Genomic DNA, 25,625 nt, shown 5'->3' on the forward strand with positions numbered 1-25,625 from the left:
TTGCAAGTTTTTCCCTGGAAAAAAAATAAATACAAGTTTTCAGCTACTATTAGTCATTAGATTAGATATTTATCTTTCAAAAACTGCTTTGTTTTGCTTTTATACTATTAACTTTCTATTATTAACAATAGTGGTATTTAACTCTATTAAAGCTTCTTGCATCTGTTGTTTTAAACAGGCAATAAAATCTTCAGCTAAAGACATTTAGTAAACAAATATGCATTTTAAAAATATAGAAATAGATGAATTTTAGAATGAATGACACATATAAGGAAGTTAAGTGGCGTCCACATTTTTTGTTGTATTTTTTAAATTGAATAATATATTTTTTTAATATTAAGATGAATTTCATATATATATATATATATATATATATTTTGCCTAGGTGCCTAATCCTAATTGTGCTACAGAGTACAAGAAAGGATATGTTATGCGAAAGTGCTGCATGGATCCTAGTGGGAAGAAAAGTTAGTGATTTTTTGTATCATCATAATCCAATAAATTTCAGCAATGAATTTTCTTTATTGTGATTATTATCGTTCATCTTTATTGCTTTTATATAATGTACTGTTATCATGAATAAAATCCCTGATTTATACAAATACAATTGTGACAACTAGCAACAGGCCATGGACCCATCTAGGCTGGTCCCAGTCAATTTATTAGTCCCCATTGATGCTCAATGGCCCTCTTAAAGCTATCTACTCCCTTGCTCATCACAACTCTTCCAGTAAGCTGTTCCAAGTGCACACAACCCTACTAAAGTAGTAATTTTTCCTAATTTCCAGGTTATCTGAGATTTCAATAATCTAAAACAATGACCCATCATCCTGCTTTTGATGTACAAATTTAACCCCTGAACAACTTTCATTTTGAAAAATTTAAACAACTGAGTCATGTCCTCTCTGACTCTCCTTTGCTCCAGGCTATAGATATGAAGCCTTTTATGCCTGGTATCATAATCAAAATATGAAACTTCATTAATAGCCTAGTAGCTATTCTTTAAAACCTTGAATGAAGAAATATCTTTCTTGAGATGAGGAGACCAAGACTGATCAGCAATTATATTTGTTTTCTTTTTAATATATATCATTTCAGTATTTCATCTTATACTAGTTATTAAATTTGAAAATAACAGACTTGCATGCTCTCTGAATTTGACACAATTAAGTTGATTTGTTAACTGAAGCTTGATCTGCTGAACAATGCAAGCAAATGGACTCTTTCTGGGACTCAATCAAGGTTGAAAATATTCCAACCCCTTTGTTTAGAAATTTCAGTTGATTATGTATTAATACACAAAGTGGAAAATAACAAGACATTTTTCTGATAAGAGACAAGACTAGTTGTTTAAAGAGGGCTGCTGGTCTCATTTAACATTGATTTGTTTGCAGAGAAAATTGGTGTATGGGAAAATTGTTGGGTAAAGAGGAATATGCTGTATAGCAGTCACATTTGTTAGAAGTTTCACTGTATTTCTTAACATAAGGCAATCGGCATTGAGTGTATTTCTGAAACTAAGGCAATCGGCAGTGAGCAGCATTGAGTTCAAAACTCCAATTAAAAGTTGAAGTGAAGTTTTCAAATTTAGCACTTATTGTTTTCATTTCGATTAGAAACTTAAATTACTTTCATAAATTGCTTAACTACTCTTGCTTTTACTGGAAAATGCTTATAATAATTGTTACAACTCTCCAACATGCTCTTAATATAGCTAAAAGTAAAACCCTAAGTCTTGTTTAAATTTAATTATATCATCATAAAATTAGCAAGATAAAGAAGATATTGTACACAAAAGTATATTCAGCCTTTTATGGTAAAATTATATTTGAATACCAATATTAAAATAACTTCAGAATTGTTTTAACTCAGAACTTGGTACCATGTAAGATGATCAGAAATTTGTTTGACATATTAGAAAAATCCATTAAAAATTAAATTATTAAAATGTACTTATATTTTTTACAGCTCCATTGGGAAAAAGAAGTTGGAAAATGTTGTATGCCACCTTAAGGGATTTAGTTTTATATCTTCATAAGGTAAAATGGAATGTATGTTGTAGCATTCTTTAGCCGATTTTTCAAATGTAATGTTTGTTGTTTTTTTCTATTAAATTTTTTGGTAAAATACAGTGAATACCTTAGCTTCTGAAATTTTTAAATTTGTTTGATAGGATGAACATGGATTTAGAAAAAATCAATTATATGATAGCCTTCATAACTCCATCAGAATACATCATGCTTATGCAGAAAAAGCTATTGATTACACAAAGAAACAGTATGTGTTTAGATTACACACTGCAGATCATGCGGTGTATTTATTCCAAACCAGGTAAGCATTGTTAGAATCACTTTCTAATTTTGAAGATAAACCGAATTTTTGAACAACTACATCAGATAAAAATTCAGAAACTGATTAAAGTATTATGCCTTCTTTAAGAATTAAATTCAACCTCTTTACTAGGAACTCCAGAAAAACACTTTTTAAAATACTTTGTAAAAGTTTGTTAAATTATATGAACAAAAATATTATAAAATGACATGTTTGTGCATATAATTCGCCGGTAGAGGGCGCTAGTGTTGCTCGGGTGATATTTTGCTGCTCCTGAGATAAGTGATTCTTTACTGTAATTGTTTATTTTACTGCTTTAGTTTCAGTATTTTTATTGTATTTTATCATATAATTAAATATTTTTGTGCTTTTAAGTCTTATTTTTGATTTACTTGCTTTCTTAAAGTGTTTTTCTATTCTTTGTAGCTAAGCCTAAAATGTGCTGATTTCTTGTTGTTAAGCCTGAGTGCTCTGTTAAGTGTGTAACTTGTTTTGTTTTAATTTACTGCTTGTCTTAGGATTTTGTACCTTTTACTTCCAATGCTTTCGAATTCTAATAATTAGTTTTACTTCTTCAATTTTGCATTTTTGTATTGACTTTTTAGTGTATCATTTTGAGCTAGAATGGGGGTTATATGCATAATGAAGGAGGTTAAAAGTGGTAAAGGGGACAAGTGGATTTCTTGACCTATGTCAGATGTTCTGCTTGTTTAAGGGGAAGGAGGAGTCTGAGAAGTATTTCATTTGCACTAACTGTATTGAACTCTCAGAAATCAGAGTTAGGATGCTTACATTGGAGGGTGAGTTAGCATTAGGCTGTAGGAGTGTCGATAGGGTAAACACTCCAGAGGGAAAGGGGGAAGTTAGTAAAAAGGAGGTGGGCATCAGCTGTGTGTTAGATATTGGGAATATTCCAGAGGTAAAGGAGGAAGTTAGTAAAAAGGAGGTGGGTATTAGCTGTGTGTTAGATAGTGGGAAAATTCCACAGGTAAAGGGGAAAGTTATTGCTGAGGCAACAGACTGGGAAACAAAGGGTATAATTTTGAAAGATTCAATGGTGCGTGAGGTGGGAAACTCAATAGGCAGAGTTAGACGTAAGGTGGCTAGATGTTGTTTGTCAGGGGCTCGGATGAGAGATGTAAATAGGGTTGCTGAAAAGAAGGGGGTATTTAATAAAGAGGATGTAGTTACTTTGTGGGTGGGAACTAGCGATGTAGGCCATAGTAACAACAATGAGTTTACTAAGGAATGGGATTCCCTGTTGGACAAAGCAACCAACTGTTCGGCAAATGTCCAAGTGGTTGGTTTGCTTCCCAGATATGGAGTGCATAGGAGTTGTTTAAACCAACAGGCTAGGTGTATGAACCTGGTACTGAAGGAAATTTGCGTTAAGCGTAGTATCAGGTTTATTGATGTGTGGAGTAAATGTAAACATGATTGGATTGCTAGGGATGGCCTGCATCTGAGCTCTACAGGGGTCAAAATGGTTAGTGGTTTGGTTTTAGAGGATTCAGAATCAAAAAACTAAGTTGGAATGGGGGGCATGCTTTAAGGAGCAGAATTCGAATGGGTACTAACTATTGGGATTTTAGTAGAAACAGAAATAGGGTGGCTAGTAAGAGAAAATATTTTAACAGTTGGGATTCAAATAATCGCTCAGCATTAAATAAAGGTAAGATGGGCTTACTTAAGGTTTTTTATACAAATGCTCGTAGTATTAGGAACAAGATGGAAGAATTGAAAAGCATAACAATAGACAAGAGGTTGGATATTATTGGAGTTACCGAGACATGGGCTACCGAAAATGATGATGGTTTATTTATTGTCTATTGCTGGGTATAATTTGTTTAGACAAGATAGAGTAGGTAAAAGAAGTGGTGGAGTTTTATTTTATGTCAGAGACACTTTAACTTGCAATGAATTGGTAATTAATGATAAACCTAATGAGATTGATATGATTTGGCTGGAGTTGATGAACAATAAGGGCAATAAACTACGTTTAGTGAACATTTATAGGCCACCCAACTTAAGCCAGGGTCAAGATGAACAGATGTTTAGTATTATTAGTGACATTTCAAGCAAAGGTCAGTCATTATAATGGGAGATTTTAATTTTCCAGGAATTGATTGGAATAATTTTTACCACAGTAATAGCAGAGAAGAGGAATTTTTGAAAGTAATTGGTGACTATTTTTTAGATCAAATTGTAACTCAGGGTACTCGACAGGACGTGATTTTGGATCTAGTTTTCTGTGATATGGAAGGTTCTGTTCAGGGGTTATGTGTAGGGGAACACATTGGAGACAGTGACCACAACAGTATTAGGTTTGAGATTAAATTTGATACGCACAAAGTAGAGAATTTTAGGTTTGTGCCTAATTTCAGAAATACTGATTTTGTGGCACTTAGGCAGAGTTTGAAAGCAGTTTTTTCTTCTGGATTGGACAATAGCGATGTGAATCTTCAGTGGACAGAGTTGAAGGAAAAGCTAGCGAAAATGGTTGGGGATTATGTTTCTTTTAGGAGAAAGGGTATCATCACTAAAATTTGGCCAATGTGGTTCTCCACGGAAACTAAAGACGCTCTAAATTACAAGCAAGCTGCTTTTCATAGGTTTAGAGAAACTGGTCACATTGCAGATAGGCTCCAATATTGTAAGGTAAGGCGAAAATTTAAGTATTTGGTACAGATTCAGAAAAGAGAGTTGGAGCAAAGACTGGCAGATAACATAAACAGGAATCCCAAGAAGTTTTTTGCATATGCTAATTCGGGGAAAGTTCGAAATAGTCATATTGGGCCACTGGTTGATGAGCACGGACTTTTAATTCAGGACGATAGTGATATTGCTAATGTTCTTAATAACTTTTTTTCGAGTGTTTTTAATGATGACTGTATCCTAACAGTTGACACCAACAAGACACAAGCTATAGTACAGTTTAAGGACTTTGTATTTTCCAGGGATGCAGTTTTACTTCATTTGAAAAAAATTAAAGAGACTATGGCTCTGAGATCAGATAATATTTATCCAAAAATTTTAGTTGAATGTGCGGAAGAATTAGCAGATGTAATCGTAAATATTTTCAATGCTTCTTATAATTCGGGGACAGTGCCAGAGGACTGGAAGCTGGCTAACATTACACCGCTCTCCAAGAAAGGGTCTAAAGGGAGTGCGGGAAATTATAGACCTGTGAGACTAACTTCGGTGGTTTGCAAAATTTTTGAAACATTGATAAAAATTAAGATAGTAAACTTTCTAGAGACTAATAATCTATTGACTAGTTTTCAGTACGGTTTCAGGAAAGGCAAATCTTGTGCAACTAATTTATTACATTTCTATGACAAAGTTACCATAGCTTTGGACAATAAGAAGCCTGTAGATGTTGTTTACATTGATTTTCAAAAAGCTTTCGATAAGGTACCGCATGTTGCTCTACTTAGCAAATTATGTGATATAGGAATAGGAGGGAAAACTTTCATTTGGGTAAAAAACTGGCTGACCGGAAGGAAACAAAGGGTAGTTGTAAGGGGAAATTATTCTAATTGGAGTGAGGTTTTAAGCAGGGTTCCTCAAGGATCAGTGTTAGGGCTTGTTTTCTTCATTGTTTTTATGAAAGATATTCACAAAAATATTTCTGGGAACATGAATTGTTTTGCTGATGATGTAAAAGTTATGGGGACTGTAGATAATGAAGAACAAGCAAAACAACTGCAAGAGGATCTAGATCATATTACGGAGTGGGCTGATAAATGGGTATGGCTGTTAATGTTGGGAAATGTCAAGTGCTACATTTAGGGCATGGAAATAAGTGTACAAGTTATTATTTGCAAGGTTCAGTCATTAGTCAGGCAGACAAAGTTACTGATCTGGGGGTCTTAATAAGTCAGGATTTAAAGTTCAGCCAACAGTGCAGCATTGCTAGTAACAAGGCCAATAAGATGCTTGGGTTTATCAATAGATCTATTTCAAACAAATCTAAAGAAGTTCTTCTGTCCTTATATAGAAATTTGGTATGACCTCATTTGGAGTATGCTGTTCAGTTTTGGTCTCCTTATCTTAAGAAAGACAATGTATTGGAAAGGGTTCAAAGGCGAGCTACAAGGCTAATAAATGGACTTTCTCACTTAGACTATGATTCCAGGCTCAGAAGGTTAAAAATGTGCAGTCTTGAGCAAAGAAGAAACCGAGGGGACATGATTCAGTTGTTTAAATTTATTAAAATGAAAGATGTTACGGGGCTGAAGTTTAGCACTGAAAACAGGACAAGGGGTCATTGTTTTAAGCTATTCAAATCTCAGGCTAACATGAATATTAGGAAAAATTATTATTATAGCAGGGTAGTGGAACCTTAGAACAGTTTACCGGAAGAGGTGGTAATGAGCAAGGGAGTAGATAGTTTTAAGAGGGCCATTGATCTTCACCAGGGATTATAAATTGACTAGAATCAATATAGCTGGGCCCAGAGCCTGTTGCTGGTCGTCACTTTTGTATTTGTAAATCATATTCCAGATTCCAGATACTAGGTATTTTGCATTGTTTTACATGTGTTTTATGTTACTACAAATGTACACACATAAAGTGCTTTCCACAGCTCAACAAACGTTTTTGAAAATTATTTGTGTCTTTAAGAGCCAGACTCGTCAAATTTCTTTAGAAGGTAGATACACATTGAACATGTAATTCATAATATACAGTAAAATTCATCGAATTTCAGAATCGGGACTAGAAATTTATTTGGTTGAAACAAGTATTTCGTTGCATTAGTATACGTTGTAATAGGATTTAACTGTATTTCTCTTTAGAAAACTTCCTAAGGAAGAAAACGATGCATAATTTGACCCCAAAAAAAAATCGTGAAACGTTTCTTATGCGGTCGCAATATTACTCCTTATTTTAAGACATGTACGGTATTATACAGTTTTTAAAACATTACAGAGAAACAAAATAGCATAATTTTTATTTTCCAGTGCAGCAATGCGAATTGTAGCTAATTTTATTTTTATTAAAGAATATTTCCTAGCTTACATTTTGTGTCATAATTCCTGCGTTTTACCTCAAGTTTTTATTTATTGCCGGAAACAATGAAAAGAAAAAAAGTTAAAATACTTATTTTTAATTAACTGTTTTGCAAATAGCTTAAATAAATCGATATTGTGATTAACTACAAGTTTTGAGTGTTTAAATCAAAAAATCATGTACTTGTGCTATTCCATACTTTTCACAGCAAATCAAGCTTGTACAGATAGTCTTTACAATTAAAAAACATGTTTTATATTTTTTTAAGTACGTTTGCTTAAATATTATTTCTCCAACAGCGCTATCATTTTTGGAAAACAACTAAAATTCAGGACAATATTTATTCTTCCAGAAAAAAATAAGTTTTTTTTTTTTTTTTGAGCAATTACGAATGCTTATTATCTTTACTTGACCAAAGCTGATGTTGCTCTGATTTTTCAGATTGTCATGATGACAAGAATAACTCTAACTCGTTGTTTTAATATTTACTAAGAAGTCAAATTTTCGTCGCCATGGTTACTAATTGTTTGTGTTCATTCAAGGTTTAACTTAAGTAGATTTTACTTTTAAAAGGGGAGGAGGGTGTAAAATTACATTTCAGGAAAAAAAAACATCAATGTGGATGAAATTAAAAACAAAATTTCATCCAAATACAAAATTTCCAGATTACTAATACCGACATTTAAGATTGATAAGAAAACAAAAATATAGAAGGCTTTCTGATGTCTTCAGAAACTTTTCACAATAGAAATAGTTTTTTTTTTTTTTTTTTTTTAATTTATCTTTTTAAGAATTTGGAAGCTGTATTTTTGGAGAATAAAAATACTTTTCAAAAACATTTATTCAGTTGCGGAAAACATTCCGTACACCAACATACTCATTAAATACATAGGAAATCATGAAAAATATATTAGTAATTTAATATGATTCGGTTAATGTAAAAAACACACCATGCTAGAATTATTAAGCATTGTATGTATTAGTTTTTATGACATTTTCGGCCTTAAGGTGTGAACAATATAAAATAGGGGTTACAAGTTTTCACTGCTTTCTATTTTCATTCTCAGAAGCTAGATCAGTATTTTAATACAATGTAGAAAAAATTAATTACGGGCATTTATGGTTTTCAGGTCAGATAAGCACCCCCCTCCTCCTCCCTTAAAAAAAACATCATTAAAAATCGTCTTAAATTTCGTTTTTATGACTTTAATTTCGAAAAATTTCGGGAAGGGAGTTTGCGAAAAGTCCTTCTTTGACCATAAAAAAAAAGTTTTCTAAAATTGCATTTTTGGAACTTTGATTTCAAAAACCTGCATGTCCCGAAACGTTACTAAAGATGGCCTACAATCATGTTTATAACACTTTGAAATTTTTTGCCTCCCCCCCCCCCACACACACACTAAGACTGCGTTTTTAGACTATTTCGAAAAATTTCGGGGAATGCTTCCGAACTCCCATTTTCCAAATACTACCAGAGATGGTTTAAAACTGCATTTTGAAAATTTTATTTTCGAGAAAATTAAAAGGCATAGCCCCCAAAGAGTTTTTTGGAAAAATAGGGAGTATTTCTGAGTAAATAGTATGCTTACGATAAAGATCATATTAATTAAATATAGAAATGGTTCCCTCTCTTAAACAAGAAGCTAAATCCGTTCTCTCGCTGTATTTACATATTACTAGGAGTCAATAGAATAGAAAATGTGGGATCTCAAAAAAGATTTTTGTTCAGTACGAATGATAAAATTACTAATAATCATTTGATTAGAACATTCATTTTATTCTGTGACTGAAGACACGATACTATAATTTTTCTGCACAGAAGTGCGTAACACAGAACTTTAAAAAAAAAGTTTGTCTTCGTTTTTCTTTTCTTTTTTTTTTTTTTTAATTGTGAAATACCCTTACTTGTACTTATAATTGCTTTCCTAAATGTAAGCTGTTCATTTTCATTTTTCTCGTAACTTTATGTATTTCCTGCAAATCTGTTTCTTGTCCTTTTTTTTTATTTTTTATTATTGATTTATTAAATGCAAGATGCATGAAAACGAGGCAGAGCGATAAAAACTTTAAAATCTGACAGAGCGAGGCGTTGAGATTTTTTTCACCTAAGTATTTCGAGATTTTTTTTTTTCAGGCAGATATATATCTAGGTAATATTTTTGTACCTCCTGAGAAAAAGGACAACCCTTAATATTTATTACATGCCAACTAACAAGGATCAGATACTCACAAGACTTATTAGAAAATTTTAATAAAAACTCAATGTGTTGAAGCAGAAGCACTATATACACTATATGACCAAAAGTATTGGGACACTTTCAAAAATTCACATTTTTAGGAATTTTTCGAGAAATAATAGACCAATTGCTCTATAATTTGCTTCGCATAAAATGTATACTCTAGTTGTCATTTTCCAATGAAAATTAAGTCTGCTATTCATTTAGGGACCAACAACAAATTGAGGAAATAAAAAAAAAGGTTTTTTGATCATTTTTCATTGTAAATTGCTGGGAATAAGCTATAATTTTCAGAAATGAGTTAAAAATCTATCAAAAACTTATTTTTGTATTTATGTGAAAGTATCTCTTATACCCATGGAAATATAAGCATTTCTTTCAAAAATGCAATTTTTTTTGAAGGTTTTCGCCTCATATCACGCAGAGTATTTCGTCGAATGTTACTAAACTTTTAGAATATTTGACAGCATTTTAGAGAGACATAATAATAAAATTTGAAGTTAAAATATGGAAAAATTGATGAAATATGAACAATTAAAGCAATTAATTTTTCACTGTGCATGCACCGAAGATAGCAATTTATAACGTTCATAATCCAAAGCTCAGATACTTCCTACAATCCATGAAAAAAATTACACCGCAATTTCTTTAAAATTTCAAAAGTTATCAGCGATCTAATGAGCCGAATTTCTATAACTCTAGGATATGCGACGAATGGTAAGGGGTCGTTCGCAAACTGGCAACACTTTCCTGCCATCGTTACAGAGTGATTCGTGATAAGAAGGTATATTTTGTTGCTGGTCCCCTAAATGAATAGCAGACTTAATTGTGATTGGATTTGACGTCTGGAGTATGCTTTTCATGTGAAAAAATTACAGAGCAGAGAGCAATTGGTCTTTTATTTCTCGAGAAATACATAAAATTGTGAATTTTTGAAAGTGTCCCAATACTTTTGGTCATATAGTGTATGTAATACCTCATGTATTTTGCCGAATTTAGTAACTGAGAATTTGAGACTCTAAAAGTGCTAGGTTTAGCTTTATTCCAAAATTTCAGTGTAAGATAGTTTACAAACCTTGAGAGTGGGTGAAGGGGTGATTTGTGCCTTTGAGTTTGGAGCAGGGTGAGCACCCCTGCATACAAACAAAGATCACAGAAAAATCTTTAATTTTTCAAATTCAGGAAATCCTTCTCCGTTGCCGTCCGCGACTTTGCCGTTATGCTCAATTTGAAAGAATTTTCACCATAACAACCCCTTGAGAAATGCTCTCGTAGCCTTCTCATCTGCATATAGTAATTAGATAAATAAATAAATATTTTTTCAAAAAGAAAAGGATTCAAAGATAAAGATTGGGGGAATTTTCTGGTCACCAGTGGTGAGTAAAGGCAATTATAGTAGCCACATTTTTTGTAGTCGCCACTCCATTTGTAAAACAGGTAACTAACCAACAAAGTAGCATTTAATTTACCATTAAAATATAAATATTATCAGTTCAAATAAAGGTTAATGTAACTAATTAGTGGCATTAATGTTAATTGTACAATCAAGTATTAACTATGCAAAGAGGATCTAGTTTCATTTTTAAGAAGAATGTTTTCTGACAACTCGGATGGGGTTGGGGAGAGTGGCAAACAGGCAGCGGAAGCGAAACAATTTCGCCAACCGATAACTGGTATTTTTAATCCCCACTTTTATTCGGCACTTGATTTTTCAAATATATTAAGTAGGATCATCCATTTTTAAAGAAAATTTTTTGGTTAGAATTTAGAGTTCATTTCGTTAAAATTCAGTGTGGTCATGCAGGCTATCTTTTTTTTCCTTCCTTTTTTGAAATCATCAATTTTCAATAACGAACATTTTTCTAAAAATAAAACGAATTTATGAATTTATTTATTGCAAATATTCATTCATTCGTTAATTTTTCCTAGATGAGATCTGAAACCATATTAATAGGGGGAAAAAAATTTCGTTTCAAAATTAATTTTAGCGCGAATACAAATAAATTAATATCACAAGTAGGATTGCAAAATGCGCGACAATGTAAAATTCCGCGCCTTTTACCTATGTAGTCAAGACTCAAGAGGGAAAGAACTAGAATTTCCTTGGAAGGGTCTGTAAAAAGCTGCGGTTTCATTTCGCCGACAGCTATACCTCCCTTGACTTGCACAGCAGGGGGAGCGTCCGGTCTGTCCCCCTGCAAAATGTGACAGGTCACATGATCCACACTTTCATCGGTCACCGTTCGTTCTATTGGTTGTTGAAGTGTCAATCATTTCACTGATGTACACTGCTTTCGTTTAAAGAAAAGGCCCATTTTCAAGCGAGATCGTTTTTCTTTCCTACTGAAGAGCAGCCTTAAGAAAGACATTAATGTATTGGAAAGGGTTCAAAGGCGAGCTACAAGGCTAATAAATGGACTTTCTCACTTAGACTATGATTCCAGGCTTAGAAGGCTAAAAATGTACAGTCTTGAGCAAAGAAGAGACCGAGGGGACATGATTCAGTTGTTTAAATTTATTAAAATGAAAGATGTTACGGGGTTGAAGTTTAGCACTGAAAACAGGACAAGGGGTCATTGTTTTAAGCTATTTAAATCTCAGGCTAACATGGATGTTAGGAAAAATTATTATTTTAGCAGGGTAGTGGAACCTTGGAACAGTTTACCGGAAGAGGTGGTAATGAGCAAGGGAGTGGATAGTTTTAAGAGGGCCATTGATCTTCACTGGGGATTGTAATTTGACTAAGACCAGTCTAGCTGGGCCCAGAGCCTGTTGTTGGTCGTCACTTTTGTATTTGTATTTTGTATAACTAATTTTAAATTTTAAAATGATTATATTTGATGCATGAATGATAACCGTTTTATTTATAAATTACTACATTACAGCAATTTATTTAAATGTATACAGTTAGCTCTCTGTTTAACAACGTTTTATTTAACAACTTACTTTATTTAACAACAACTTTTCATTTTCCCGAGCGTTCTGCTATAGTTTTAGATAAATTCTGTTTAAGGACACATTCTACCTATGGATGATTTTTGTGATCCCTTCAAAGTTGTTAAATCGAGAACCAGTTGTATTAGAAAGCAATATATTATGCCGAAGTGAAGGCATATAAACTGTTTTACAGTGTACCCCCAGACTGATTGACTCCCTGTTTAAAATGAGATACAAAATAGCATGAATGCAGAAGGAGTTTTTCAGAAAGGAGTTATATTGTAAAAAGATACGTTAAAATTTATAAATACCATATTTTATGAATTTTATTTGGTTAAATTTATGAAAAGTTCCACAAGTATGCCCCTTTTGTGGGGCACGGCTGTGCACTCGCCAAGTTGAGCAGAAGCAAGACAAATACAGTTAAAACAAAAGTCAGCCGTACCATCCTTTTTTCGAAGCAATTCATGGCACTTTTGACCCCCTTGTAACTTTGTTGTGGGTAAAGCTAAAAACCTGATTTTTAATGACTAAAAGGACATGCAATATCAAGCCATGTTTGCAGATTTCATTCCATTTATACCAATGATTTATGAATTATTGGTCATTACAAATTATTGCCCCCATGAATTTCTGTTCATGAGATTTATCACTGAGAAATGAAAAGAAAAAAAAAATCAAAATTCTAAGGTACTTCTACTGGTCACATGAGCTTCAAATTTTTAATTCAGCTAGTATTCAACATGTATGAAAGGAAAAACTGAAACATTTTCAAATTTCAGTCACATGGTATAGTTTTAGAGCTTCTTTCCATTGTTGCTAATTAATTACCAACAGATGACCAGACTCTTGCCGTAAAAAAGAAATTTTTCACTAATCAGTTGAGTCTGTCATTTTTGCATTAAAGAATAAGTAAGAGAGACAAAAAAGAAAATGGTAACCCCGTAAAATGACGATGCTCCTTAGAAGTAGAAGGTTGTTAAAGAGGTGTTTTCCAAAATAAAAACTAAACCAACTGACTTGGTTTTTTTTGATAACTCACTACTTTTTATGGTGGAAGCGAGACTTGAATTACTTTTGATGGGATAAATTTTTTACCATTCATAATTAAGTGTGCCGACAAGCTTCAACCATGACATTACAACGCATGAAATATTCCTAGGAAATTATTTGCTTGAATTTAAATTCATAATTTCTCATCAAGTTCATTAAAACAAAAGCAATAATATTACTTATACGACAGTAAACAAACCAATGTGGATTTTTTAAATTTTGTTTGATGTAGTTTGAGTATAGTTGCAAGACGAGGGGGTCATTGTTTTAAGCTATTCAAATCTCAGGCTAACCTGGAAATAAGGAAAAACTACTACTTTACTAGGGTTGTGGGCACTTGGAACAGCTTACCGGAAGAGGTGGTAATGAGCAAAGGGGCGGATAGCTTTAAGAGGACCACTGATCTTCATTGGGGACTAATAAATTGACTAGGACCAGCCTTGCTAGGCCAAGAGCGTGTTGCTGGTCATCACATTTGTATTTGTATTTGAATGTTTTGTTTTTTATTGATGTAAAAATGGAATTTTTTGGAAACAAAATTAATATTTTTTGCTTAAAATGTCTTTTATTAGTGATTCCAAAGAACTTGTGAGTTGGGTAGATACAATAAATCTTGTTGCAGCTAGCTTATCATCTCCTCCATTGCCCAGTGGTGTTGGATGCCAACGAAAATTCCAGAGGCCTTTACTTCCTGTTAGCCACACAAAACTCAACTTGGTAATGTAACCATTTTTCTTAACTTCTTTTGGTAGGCATCTGTTTATTCAGAAAAAGTCGAGTTCAGATGTTTTTTAAAAACAATTTCAGAAAATATTTTAAAAACTTAAAAATATCATTTAAGTGTATATAGGGTGCAGCGAAAAAACCGGGACAAGCAATTTTCCTTATAATTTTATTAAAAATAAATGAATTAACAAAATGCAAAAAAATTATAATATGAGTATACCTTTAGCAATTAATAACTTTAATTGGTTTCAGACTGACCGTCTTTTGCAGCGATACGAAGGTGCAACTGCTTGTTGAAATTTTCAGCCAAGGGCTGCAAGTTGTTTACCTTTAATCAGTCCTATTTCCTCTAAAGCAATTGGTTTAGAGAATACAAACTTTTGTGTAGTTTAGGGTAGATCTTTGACTCTAAAATAGGCAATACAGTATAGTAAATGGGATTGAGATCTAGCGAGTAGAACTTTTACTCTACAGGTGATATCATGTCAAAAACAATGCGCCTTGCATCACCCTTCTGTTTGACCATATGAACTGGTGTGGAGTCTAATAGAAATGTCCAGTCTACACTGCTAAAGTGCTGTTAGGACCACAGAAGTACAACAGCTGCTAAAATGCCCTTCTGGTACACTTTTTGATTCATTTTAGGACCCTAATACACAAAAAAACAGAAAGTTTTTGCCCCTAGTGCTGAATCTTTAACAGACCAAGCCTGACTTATGAATTTGGCGATGTTTAATATTTTCTGAGGTGCTTGGAGTGTCTTCAGACCAAATCGTATCCTATTGGGGATTATGAGTTGGTTGAATGGTAAATCAGTGAAAGGTATCTCTTCCAGCGCCGACTCAACCCTTTATGACTTCTTTGGAGTAGCACATTTTTTTTTTTCCAGAAAAGGAACTTTAGAATTCGTATAGTTTTTGTCCGAGCTCTGTTTTTGCCTGTAGTCGGACTTATCGGTCAAAAATTACCCCGCCTCGCGAAAGACTTCTCTTGTGGAAACCCAAGGATTTCTTGAACTCATTTTTGGATGACCTGATGATCAACGGAAATGTTCACTGCTTGTTTTTGTACACTTATTGGATGTAGATTATCATTTCCAAGCCACTTGAAATGGCATACTGCATCAAATACTGTTTGCCGATTCACAACAAGCAAAGGAACTGTCGTTCTCCTAGGTTAAACAACTTTACAAAAGTAGACCTTTTGCTTAAAGTTGTAAGGAAACCGAAAAGCAATACATAAACTGAGAGTTATATTGTAAATTATTTTCTAATAAAGTGAAGGACAAAAATAAATATAGACACTTATTAAAACGATATTAGTTTACTTCCACTCAATGATGCAAACTTTGTCCTAATTTTTTTGCCGCACCCTGTGTAATTTTAAAATTCTGTCTGCAATTTTCAATTTAAACAAAGCTGAATTTTATAATTTTGTCATTTATTAACTTAATAAATTTGAGAACTTAAAAGTTTTTTTTTTTCATAAACTCAACGCTGCAAGTAAATTTTTATTTCTTCATTATTTTTTTTAACTAACAATATTTAATGCCTCCAAATTTTTATTTATAACAATTAACTTCCCACAGTTGAATTTCTCATATCTGACACTCTCCATTTTTTTTAAAGAGGATGATAAAAGTCTATGTCATTCAGGTTCATAGTTACAAGAATAAAATATTATGGCTTGTTTCTTCTCTTCTCCTATTAAATTATAAAATTAGTCAATAATTGGGAAATCAGTATAAACTGTACATTGCAGCTATGTTTATATGTTCTTCATGAATTATTATTATGAATGAATGATATATATTTTTTAATCATATCTTATGTGTTGACTTTTACAATATCTGTGTTAGTAGTACATTAACATGTTATGCTATTGCTGGGCAGAAAGCAAATACAGTAGAACTTTGTTACGCCACGCCTCAGTATACCACAGAATTGGTTATACCTCAAGTACCATCAGTTTCCCCTATATTTTAAGAAATAGAAAAGTCTTGTCTTTCTTTCATGAAGTCTCTGTAGTCTTGCACATTCAACTTTTTTATATGCAATAACTACTTTTGCATTCAATTTCAAGTTCTTGATATTCTAACAAAATGTTCTAGTTGTTCTTTAGTTTGATTTTTAATCATGCTTAGGCTATATTAATGTTCTTTTGGGTCTGTATTTTTGTTTAAAATCTAATTGTCAAAATATTCTACATACAATAGAATGTGTGACATCATTTCAGTAAAGTTAAACTCATTAATTAGTTCTTGGTTCATTAGTACTGTACTATGTTTCTTACTTTAATAAAGCATTTATTGTCCTGGAAGACAATTAAAGAATTAAATTAATAAATATGTTTATTAAATTAATATATATGTTTATTTATATATTATTATAACAAAGCCATCATATGGTAATATGTTAGTTACGCAGATTGTTTTAAAAAAAATGTTAGACTTTTCTTTGTTTCTTTTTTTTCTTGATCGTCATTCAGCTTAAGAACAAATATTGATTGCTAAAACTTATCAATTTATATGCTATTGGGTTTTATCTAAATTTGATCACTGAAAAGTTTCTATATTGATTAAAATGGTGTAAAACTCTCAAATCTTTGTAAATTAATCAATAGCAGTACTTTACAAAATGTCATATTTTAAATGCCAATCTTTTTATTTGATTTTCTCTGAAAAAAAATCGTAGATAAAGTATACAGTTTTTTTTAAATTCTGGTGGAATCATTTTTAGTTCACAATAAAGGTATGCGGTTTTGAAGTGATATTAGGTTAAAATTTTCAAAATATTATTGGAGTTATTTTTTACAAATGTACAGAATTTTAATCAAAATGTATTGTCAAATATGAAAGAGCAAAAGATTATTTTTTAACCTGTACTGTTTTTTCAGAGAGAACAGTTACAAGATCATGAAACCAGAATAGTTTGGCTTGAAAAAGAATATGAAGAGCTTCTTACAAAGACTCCAGAAAAAGCAACTAAATCGAGATTTGCTCATGAATATGTGGAAAAGGAAGCACATCTTCAAAATGAAGTAATAGTTATTGTTAAAATAAACTTAAAATGTCTGTTGATTAAATTTTTCTGAAAGCTATGTAATTATAATAAGGGTGGATGATAAGGTACCACATGTTGCTTTTCTCGGCAAATTAGCTGATATAGGAATAGGAGGAAAAACTTTACTTTGGGTTAGAAATTGGCTGACTGAAAGGAAGCAAAGAGTAGTTGTGAGGGGAAATCACTCTTAATGAAATGATGTTTTAAGCAGGGTTCCTCAGGGTTCAGTTTTAGGGCCTCTCTTGATTATTTTTATGAATGACATCAATGAAAATATTTCCAGAAGCGTGAATGGTTTTGGCAAAAACCATTCACAAGCAAAACAGCACCAAGAGGATTTAGATCATATTACTAAGTGGGCGGATAAGTGGGGTATGTCAATTAATGTAGGAAAATGTCAAGTTCTACACTTAGGTCATGGAAATAAGCATATGAATTATTGTTTACAGGGTTTAGTCATTAGTCAGGCAGAAAATGTTATCTTAATAAATCAGTACTTCAAGTTTAGTCAGCAGTGCAGCATTGCAAGTAACAAAGCCATCATAATGCTTGGGTTTATCAATAGATCTATTTCAAACAAATCTAAGAAGGTTCTTCTGCCTTTATATAGAAATTTAGTAAGACCTCAACTTGGAGTATGCTGTTCAATTTTGGTCTCCTTATCTCAGGAAATATATTTCTGTATTGGAAAGGATTTAAAGAAGGGTAACTAGACTAGAAAGGGGACTTTCAGATTTAGATTATGATCTTAGACTTAATGTGCTTAATATATATAGCCTGAAGCAAAGGAGAGTCCGAAGGGACATGATTCAGTTGTTTAAATTTATCAAAATGAAAGATGTTAATTGGTTACATTTTTGCACGGAAAGCAGGATGAGGGGTCATTGTTTTAAGCTATTCAAATCTCAGGCAAACCTGAGAAATTAAGAGAAACTACTACTTTAGTAGGGTTGTGGGCACTTGGAACAGCTTACCTGAAGAGGTGGTAATGAGCAAGGTGGTGGATAGCTTTAAGAGGGCCATTGATCTTCATTGGGTACTAATAAATTGACAGAGCCTGTTGCTGTTGTAACATTTGTATTTGTAACTGATTAAAGAAATAATCTGGCATTACATAATCTCTATATCATTGATATAAAATATTGCAACTATATTGTACATTCAAAAAGGGGAAAAAATGCAATTCATGCACAAGTTCCTCAATATCATTTTCCCTGAGTTTTCAAGGCAATTTTGTTTTATTATAAATGTTGTTCCCTTAATGTGGAGGTTATGGTACTGAAAGTAATTATGTGTTTCATAATTCAAACAGATATATTAGAGCAGGACTCCCTATTAGATTTTCTAATCTTAGTATTATTTATGAATCCCCCCTCATCAAAGCAAGATTTAAAAAAATGAATTAAACATTGTCTTTTTTTCCTAACAATGATTGTTTGAAAACATGCATTGTGAAGACATTATTAGTAGGGTACCACATCATAGCTGTGCTCTTAGAGTAGTTGAGCTGCACAACTTTTACACTCCCATTGAAAATGAATTCAACAAATGAGAGCATTGAAAATAAGCATATAATATTTAACAAATTATTAAGAAACAAATAAGTTAAATTTTGTATAAGTTAAATAAAGAATTGATTTATGAATTTTTTAATGAGATGTGTACAATGTGTTAAAAGAATTTTTATTTGTTACTAACAAGCCTAAGTTAGCTTACATTGATACATTTACTTGTCTATTTTTTGTCCTACTTTTCCTTATTTATCATTAGAAATGGGGGGGGGGGAGCCCTACTTATGAGAATTGTGCTTTTCCTGTTTTTTAGCTTAAAAATCCTTCAGTCAACTTCCAAATTTCCTGTATTTTAAGAGTTTTGCATTAGGAAATAAAAGATGCTGTAAAGTTTCCTTCCTTTCAATCTTTTTCTTGAAGGAATGCCTTGAATTTTGCCTTTCTATTCTCTTAACTAGCAAAAGAAATGAAATTAGATTTAATAGCACAATGGCTCTTTCTTTAACTTTTTTTTTTATGTTTCAAAATTTTTAAATATTTTTGAACTGTTTTCTTCATATTTTAAAATTCATTACTATTTATTATGGTAATTTGGGTTTATAAACAATTGCGAACAAAGTTTTTTTTACGATCAAGAAAACTGGAAAACTCAGATGTCTTGTAAGACAATGGTCTCAAACATTCCGTGTAGTTGATTTTCTTCTGTACTAAGCTGTTACCAGTGAAAAAGAAACTTTACTTCCAAGGCACCACTATGTTTGCAGTTTAAAATTGTAGTTTCAGATTTATATGATCCTTTGGAACATATAATAATTGAATGGGTCCCTAGAAGAAAGGCATAATGTTACTAATTAAAAAAAATATTTTTAATTTTTAACATATGTCCTTCTAGGACAAGAAGGACTAAATATTAATGAAGATACAGTGGACTCTCTCTATTCTGAACACTCATGGGACCGAACAAAAGTATCCAGATTAGGAGGGTGTTCGTTATAGAGGGAGACTGGGTAATGCTTGTATATCGTTTATGGATGATGTTCAGTACTTTGCCTAATGAGCTACCACAGTTACTGAGATAGAGGTGCTGAATTTTGGATTGGTGGCTATAATGCAATGTCTGATTCAACTCACTAGGACCTAAGCTCTTGCATTTCTTTCTTCCTTTTTTTAATTTAAAAAGTTTTACAACATTTAACAATAAAATATTCCAATATAGCTATTGGTACCAGAAAAAACGAGCTGATGTGTGCATCACATGACTTCCTTTTACTCCAATTTAATGTCATTTCCCCATTATTGGCAATTTTAATGTGATTCAATAATTTACTCTCTAAATATCACCAACAGTGCCCAAATTGAAACCAAATTAAAAAAAAAAATCGCCAAATTTGTCACCAAGTTGGCAACCAAAAGACTGGGTATATATCGCCATGTGTCTGACAAATTATAACACCTCTTGATTTTACATCATAATTAACAATGATTTTCCCCCAAAAAGCTACAAAAGACCCCTTTAGAAGCAGCACCTGAATGCAACTAAAAGGGGAGGTGCACAACTAGACCCCACTAGGAGTGTACTTACCAAATTTCAACTTTCTAGGACATACCGTTGTTGAGTAATGCGACATACATACACACGTACTCACATGCATACACCAATACATACGTCACGAGAAACCTCCTTGTAATTAACTCGGGAATCGTCAACATGGATATTTCGTGTGTCTATATATTCTTGAGCACTTATCCACGTGTGATCGAGTCTAAAAAAAACTCACGACCAAACGGCACGACCTTGAGGGTCACGAATTTCGATAAAATTCTAGCTATAGGTCCATTCTCACTAGATATGAGTGCATGTAAAGCGGTTTGACTACATAGGCCCTAGTTTCTCTGCAATGAGGGCCCAAAGTTGCTAGTTTGGCCCCAGAAATGCAATGGCGTTTCCATTGGAATTTCTTAACTCGACATTAGGTTCGATCTCCCAACATCTATTTCATCTTTTGTTAGTAAATTGAGTATAAGGGAGGACACGTATTTATTTATGGACATGATCTAAGTTAGTTGAAAAGTCGAAACAATCTTGTATTTTTGTTCTTTTGTGTGCCATGTGAAATAAATCAGAGTGTTTTCTCTTCTCCAATTTTTTGCTTATCAATGTGGGATATCTTTGGTAGCAGATAATAAATATCCAGTTAAATTAAATGTTTTTATTAGCAAACGATAAATACTTGTTACTAGAAAACGATTAATATAAAATGAAAATAATTAGTTTCATTTGCAAACGATAAATATCCTGTTAATATGTTATTTTGGCATTCAAGTTATTGAAATTAAAAGTAGGAGTCAATTTGAATTTGAGAACCGCTTATTAAAACTAGTATTCAACTTAAATAATTCAATGATAAGCATGCAAAAGGCTCATTCTGCAGTACAACAGTAGAAAAAGCGATAAAAATGGTAATTTTAAAGGAAATTCTATTGCATTTCTGGGTCCAAATTATCAACTTTGGACCCCCGCTGCAGACGACCTAGGGCCTATGCAGTCAAACCGCTATACCTGGGCTCATATCTAGTTGGAATAAACCTATATTTAGAATTTTGTCCAAATCCGTGACCCTCAAGGTCGTGCCGTTTGGTAGTCAGCATTCATTCGGTGGTGAGCAAAATGGAAATTAAGGTCGATTTTTGAGTGAAAATTTTTTTGTGGATACAATTCTTCCTTTTTTGTAAAAGGAAGTAAAAAGAGTAATTTTTAATTTGTTTTTGCATTGTCTTTTCTCAATCAAGGTATCTGTTATCATCCAAGCTGAAATATTTCCTGGTGATTCTCAGCCGCATTTTGCTTCAAGGTAGTCATATTCAAAATGGTTGGATTCTTAAAATATGGTTCATTGGCAGAAACTTCAGGCACTTTTTGCTCAGCTGAATGATTTCATGTGATGCAGTAATATCTGGAAAGATAATTTTTATCCTTCCTCTCTTCATATTCCCCTTAATGCCCTTCCATCAGTGTGATAAAATTATGAATGTATTTCAGGCTGCCCAATTTGATTCATAGGAATTCCCGAGTACTGATTGTGAACATGATCGGTATATAGAGAGGTAATAATTGAAGGGGATTGAAAATAGCGTTCATAATACTGGGGTATTCATATTATAAGGTGATCAGAGTACAGAGAGGTCAGGCTATGTTAACTCTATGGAGTTTGGCCAGGCCCATCAAAATGTGTTCAGAATATCGGATTCTTCACATTAGGGAGTGTTCAGATAGAGATTCTACTGTATATTCTTCTTCTAGTGACCCATTCAATTATTGATTGCATAATTTAATCATTTTTTTGTAATTATATTTTGATGTTATGTTACATTCAAAAAAGATGTTGATTAGGTTTAACCCAAAAAAGTTGTTTTTATGATGTCAAATCTATTTTACTAATTTGTGTATTTTGAAAAAGAAGCCATTATTTTTTTTAAATTCATGCTATGATAACATGGAATCACAATTACCAATTTTTATTTTTTCCTTTATTTTTTATTTAGTTTTTATTTTCTTGTGTTTTTTGTTTTTGAAGTTTCAAAGAAGTAATTGAAAAATGAATTTTTGTCTTAGCTTACAAGGTATCGCACATATGCTTATCTTTTGAGAACAAGAATGGCTCAATATCCCGAGTTAGAAACACCATTAGTTCAGACAAGCATTGGGGAGCTTGAAGAACCCGTAGAAAAGAAATCCAGTCCAGCTAATTCTCCTGTAAAGAAAAACCAGGCTGCCACATCAGCACCAGTAACAAGCCATCTTGTTACAAGTTCTCCCGAAAAACATCCTCTAAAAGAAAAGCTGTGATTAAATGTTATAATACAAATATTCCAAAGATATAGAGCAGTTTTATAGAGAAAAGGCTTCAAACATACTATTTTGTCATTTGACCGAAAGATGATTATCATCCAGTTATGGTTTTGGAATAGTGTGGTATGTTTTCTATATGTAAAGAAATTGATGTACTGACTTTTGTGGTAAATGTTTTGGACTTCAATAAAACTTGGTGCTCAAAAATGATTGCTTATATCATTGTACAGGTTTTATCATGCATACTATCAAACTCATAGATTTTAAGGTGCCAACATACTGCTCGTTAATTGCAGTTGAAAATGAATGTTCCGTATTTTCTTTCCTATGTAAAAACATGACCTTAAATTTCATGCTAATGTATCGTGAAATTGAATTTGAAACACATTTCCTATGACAATTCATAGTGTTTTAAAAGTTCAGCAATCATGTTTGTTTTAAGCCAAATATTTATTTACTACTTTGTTTTAAGCATTATGTGATAACTTTTGTAACAGTAAACATTTTTTACTGTTTAATAGAAATAACCCTGAGTAATTATATTGATTGGAACAGTAAATGTGATAAGTTAACTAAAATATTATAAGAATATGAAATTTATTTCTTTTTTGAAAAAAAACGTTATTGAGATCGAATCTTTTTTTTTTTTTTTTGTTATCTCATGTTTTCCGAAAGTGGATATAATCCGTTTTGAAAGTAAACTCCTCATTTGCATCAAATTAATAATTTATTGTATAAAATTTTACAATTTGTAGAGCATCATATACAAATATTTTTTTGGTAATAGGTGATCTACTAACAATGTTCTATCTCCTAACATTATTTTTAAAAATTAGATGTTAATTGGATCCTGTGCTGTTTTCTTTTTTTATACTATATTTCTTATTCTTTCTTTAAACTCTGCTTCTTTCTTCTTCTTTTTGGAAGTATCAGTTTAATCAAAACAAAGTGCCTAGTCATTCACCATTTCAAATATTTTTTCTTTTTTCTTTCTTTCTTTTTTTTTTTTTATTTATTTATTTTTTTGTATGTGTTGTTTAAAATGTTTTATGTATAATGTTATTTCTTGTTTTTTTGTTTTATCTAGTATTTCCTTTATTATCTCATTTAATTTTTGATATTTTATATTTTTGAAAGTATATATTAAGTACTTATCTTATAGCAGATATTTTTTACATTTTATTTACATATTTCTTTATTTTTATCTAGCTAAAATATATTTCTTTAGTGTTTCAGTCAACTCATCCCTATTTAGGTGTACCTTTTTTGAACATTATTTCCTTCATTGGAATAGCAAAATTATTTTCTGAATATAGTGATGTTTCTATGTTAATGTGACAAAAATCTTAGAAAAGCTAACATTATTGTTAAATTTAATATTCTGACAGGGTTTAAGAAAGTAAAAAAAAATGTCAGATTTTAAACATACACTAAGTTTGTGAATAATTTTGTATTATTTAAACAATTAAAATGTAAAAAATTATTTAAAAATTTTCAACTTTCAATGCCTCATTTTTCATTTATAATATTTTAGTTTACATTTTTTTTTTTTTGTGTAAATAGTAGCATTATAAATATAAATTTGTTCATATTATACTTTCTCATCTAATTCACTGGACTTGATTGCTTTTTAAGATGATATAATAGCCAAAATATTCTTCATTTTTTTGCCACAGGTTGTTTTGTAATAACATGCAATAAAAAATTGCTTACATATATTTTGATCTTTTTAAATAAACCATTTGTTATATCCGTCTGTGGAAATGGATATAGGATAGATTGGAGGTTAAGGCAAGTGAGGATGCAGGTTTAATGCTATGAAAATAGTTTTGACACATTCAATTCCGATGTATTTTGTAGGAAAGTTGTTCCTTGGCTCTTACGTTTAGTTTTATTTACAGAAAAAATATTGTTTTAATTTGTCTGCTAAATTTTTGCATTTTGACTTAGGTACCTAAGTTACTTGGAACCAGTGTAATTACTTGATCTAAATGTAGGGATATGTGTTCACTAAAAGTGAAGGTGGTTTGAAACCAATTTACATTACATTTTCATCATGGTCGCAGTAAAAAAAAATATTTCAACAGATAGTATTTCCCCCAAACTACAAAAAATTAGCCTACTGTAGGTCAAGTTTTCAGTGAAGAAATGAGAGGTTATTTTGTCTTCATACTTCTTAAAATTTGACAAAGATTACTCTTGGTATTAAATTAAAAATATCTTCTGTTAGGAAAATATGAACACCTATTATTTACTGAACCACTGGTATGCATTTTTAACCTCACAGTGATTGCTGTATTATGGAAGGCAAACATAGAGTTGTTTTAGTTACATCAAGTCAGAGCACTTTTTAAAAAGGTAGTCGAGAATTTTAATATCTATTATTTTTTAGTTTGTAATTAAGGAACTTCTACGCATATGTTTTCAGAATGTTTTAAGGCCTGCAACAAAACTTATAAGTTATATTTAAATTCAGTATATCAGGTTTTTTTAAAAATATAATTGTATGATTGTGCATTTTTAGAGAAAGAGTACCCCATTTACTTCAAAATTATTTGATTGCAGTAGACTCTTGATTAATTGGTCTCCGTTTTTCCGGATCTCTGCTTTAATTGGCTGTGGTTAATTGTAGAACAAAAATCGATTTTTTTAAATTGAAATTTTCAAAGGTTTCTATTACAAAATAAATTTAAAAACGGAAAGCACTTAACTAGTTCAATAAAGGGTGTCCCTCTAAAGACATTAAGAAATAATATTGATAGTGATAAAAGGATTGCTTATGAGGCTCCCAAAAACCCTGTTTCATCACTCAAAGAAAAAGAGTTAATGCATTGGAAATAGCAGCATGCTATGTGGCATGTCTTTAGCTTCTTATATCGATGTGCTGCTTAAAAGAAGTGGAGAA

General features: G+C 31.9%; 1 protein-coding gene across 1 annotated transcript in view; it reads left to right on the top strand.

Annotated features, from left to right (window-relative positions):
- Positions 1-23,160, top strand: part of LOC129216034 (PH and SEC7 domain-containing protein-like) — a 45,682-nt gene extending 22,522 nt beyond the window's left edge. The window contains 6 exon segments of the mRNA XM_054850180.1: positions 386-467; positions 1,969-2,039; positions 2,174-2,331; positions 14,144-14,288; positions 17,193-17,336; positions 22,484-23,160. Of these exon segments, the coding sequence (XP_054706155.1) occupies positions 386-467; positions 1,969-2,039; positions 2,174-2,331; positions 14,144-14,288; positions 17,193-17,336; positions 22,484-22,717 (834 nt within the window). The 3' untranslated portion in view covers positions 22,718-23,160.
- Positions 23,161-25,625: the final 2,465 nt, after the last annotated feature.

The sequence above is a fragment of the Uloborus diversus genome, chromosome 2 (assembly GCF_026930045.1).
Source record: "Uloborus diversus isolate 005 chromosome 2, Udiv.v.3.1, whole genome shotgun sequence".
NCBI lineage: Eukaryota > Metazoa > Arthropoda > Arachnida > Araneae > Uloboridae > Uloborus > Uloborus diversus.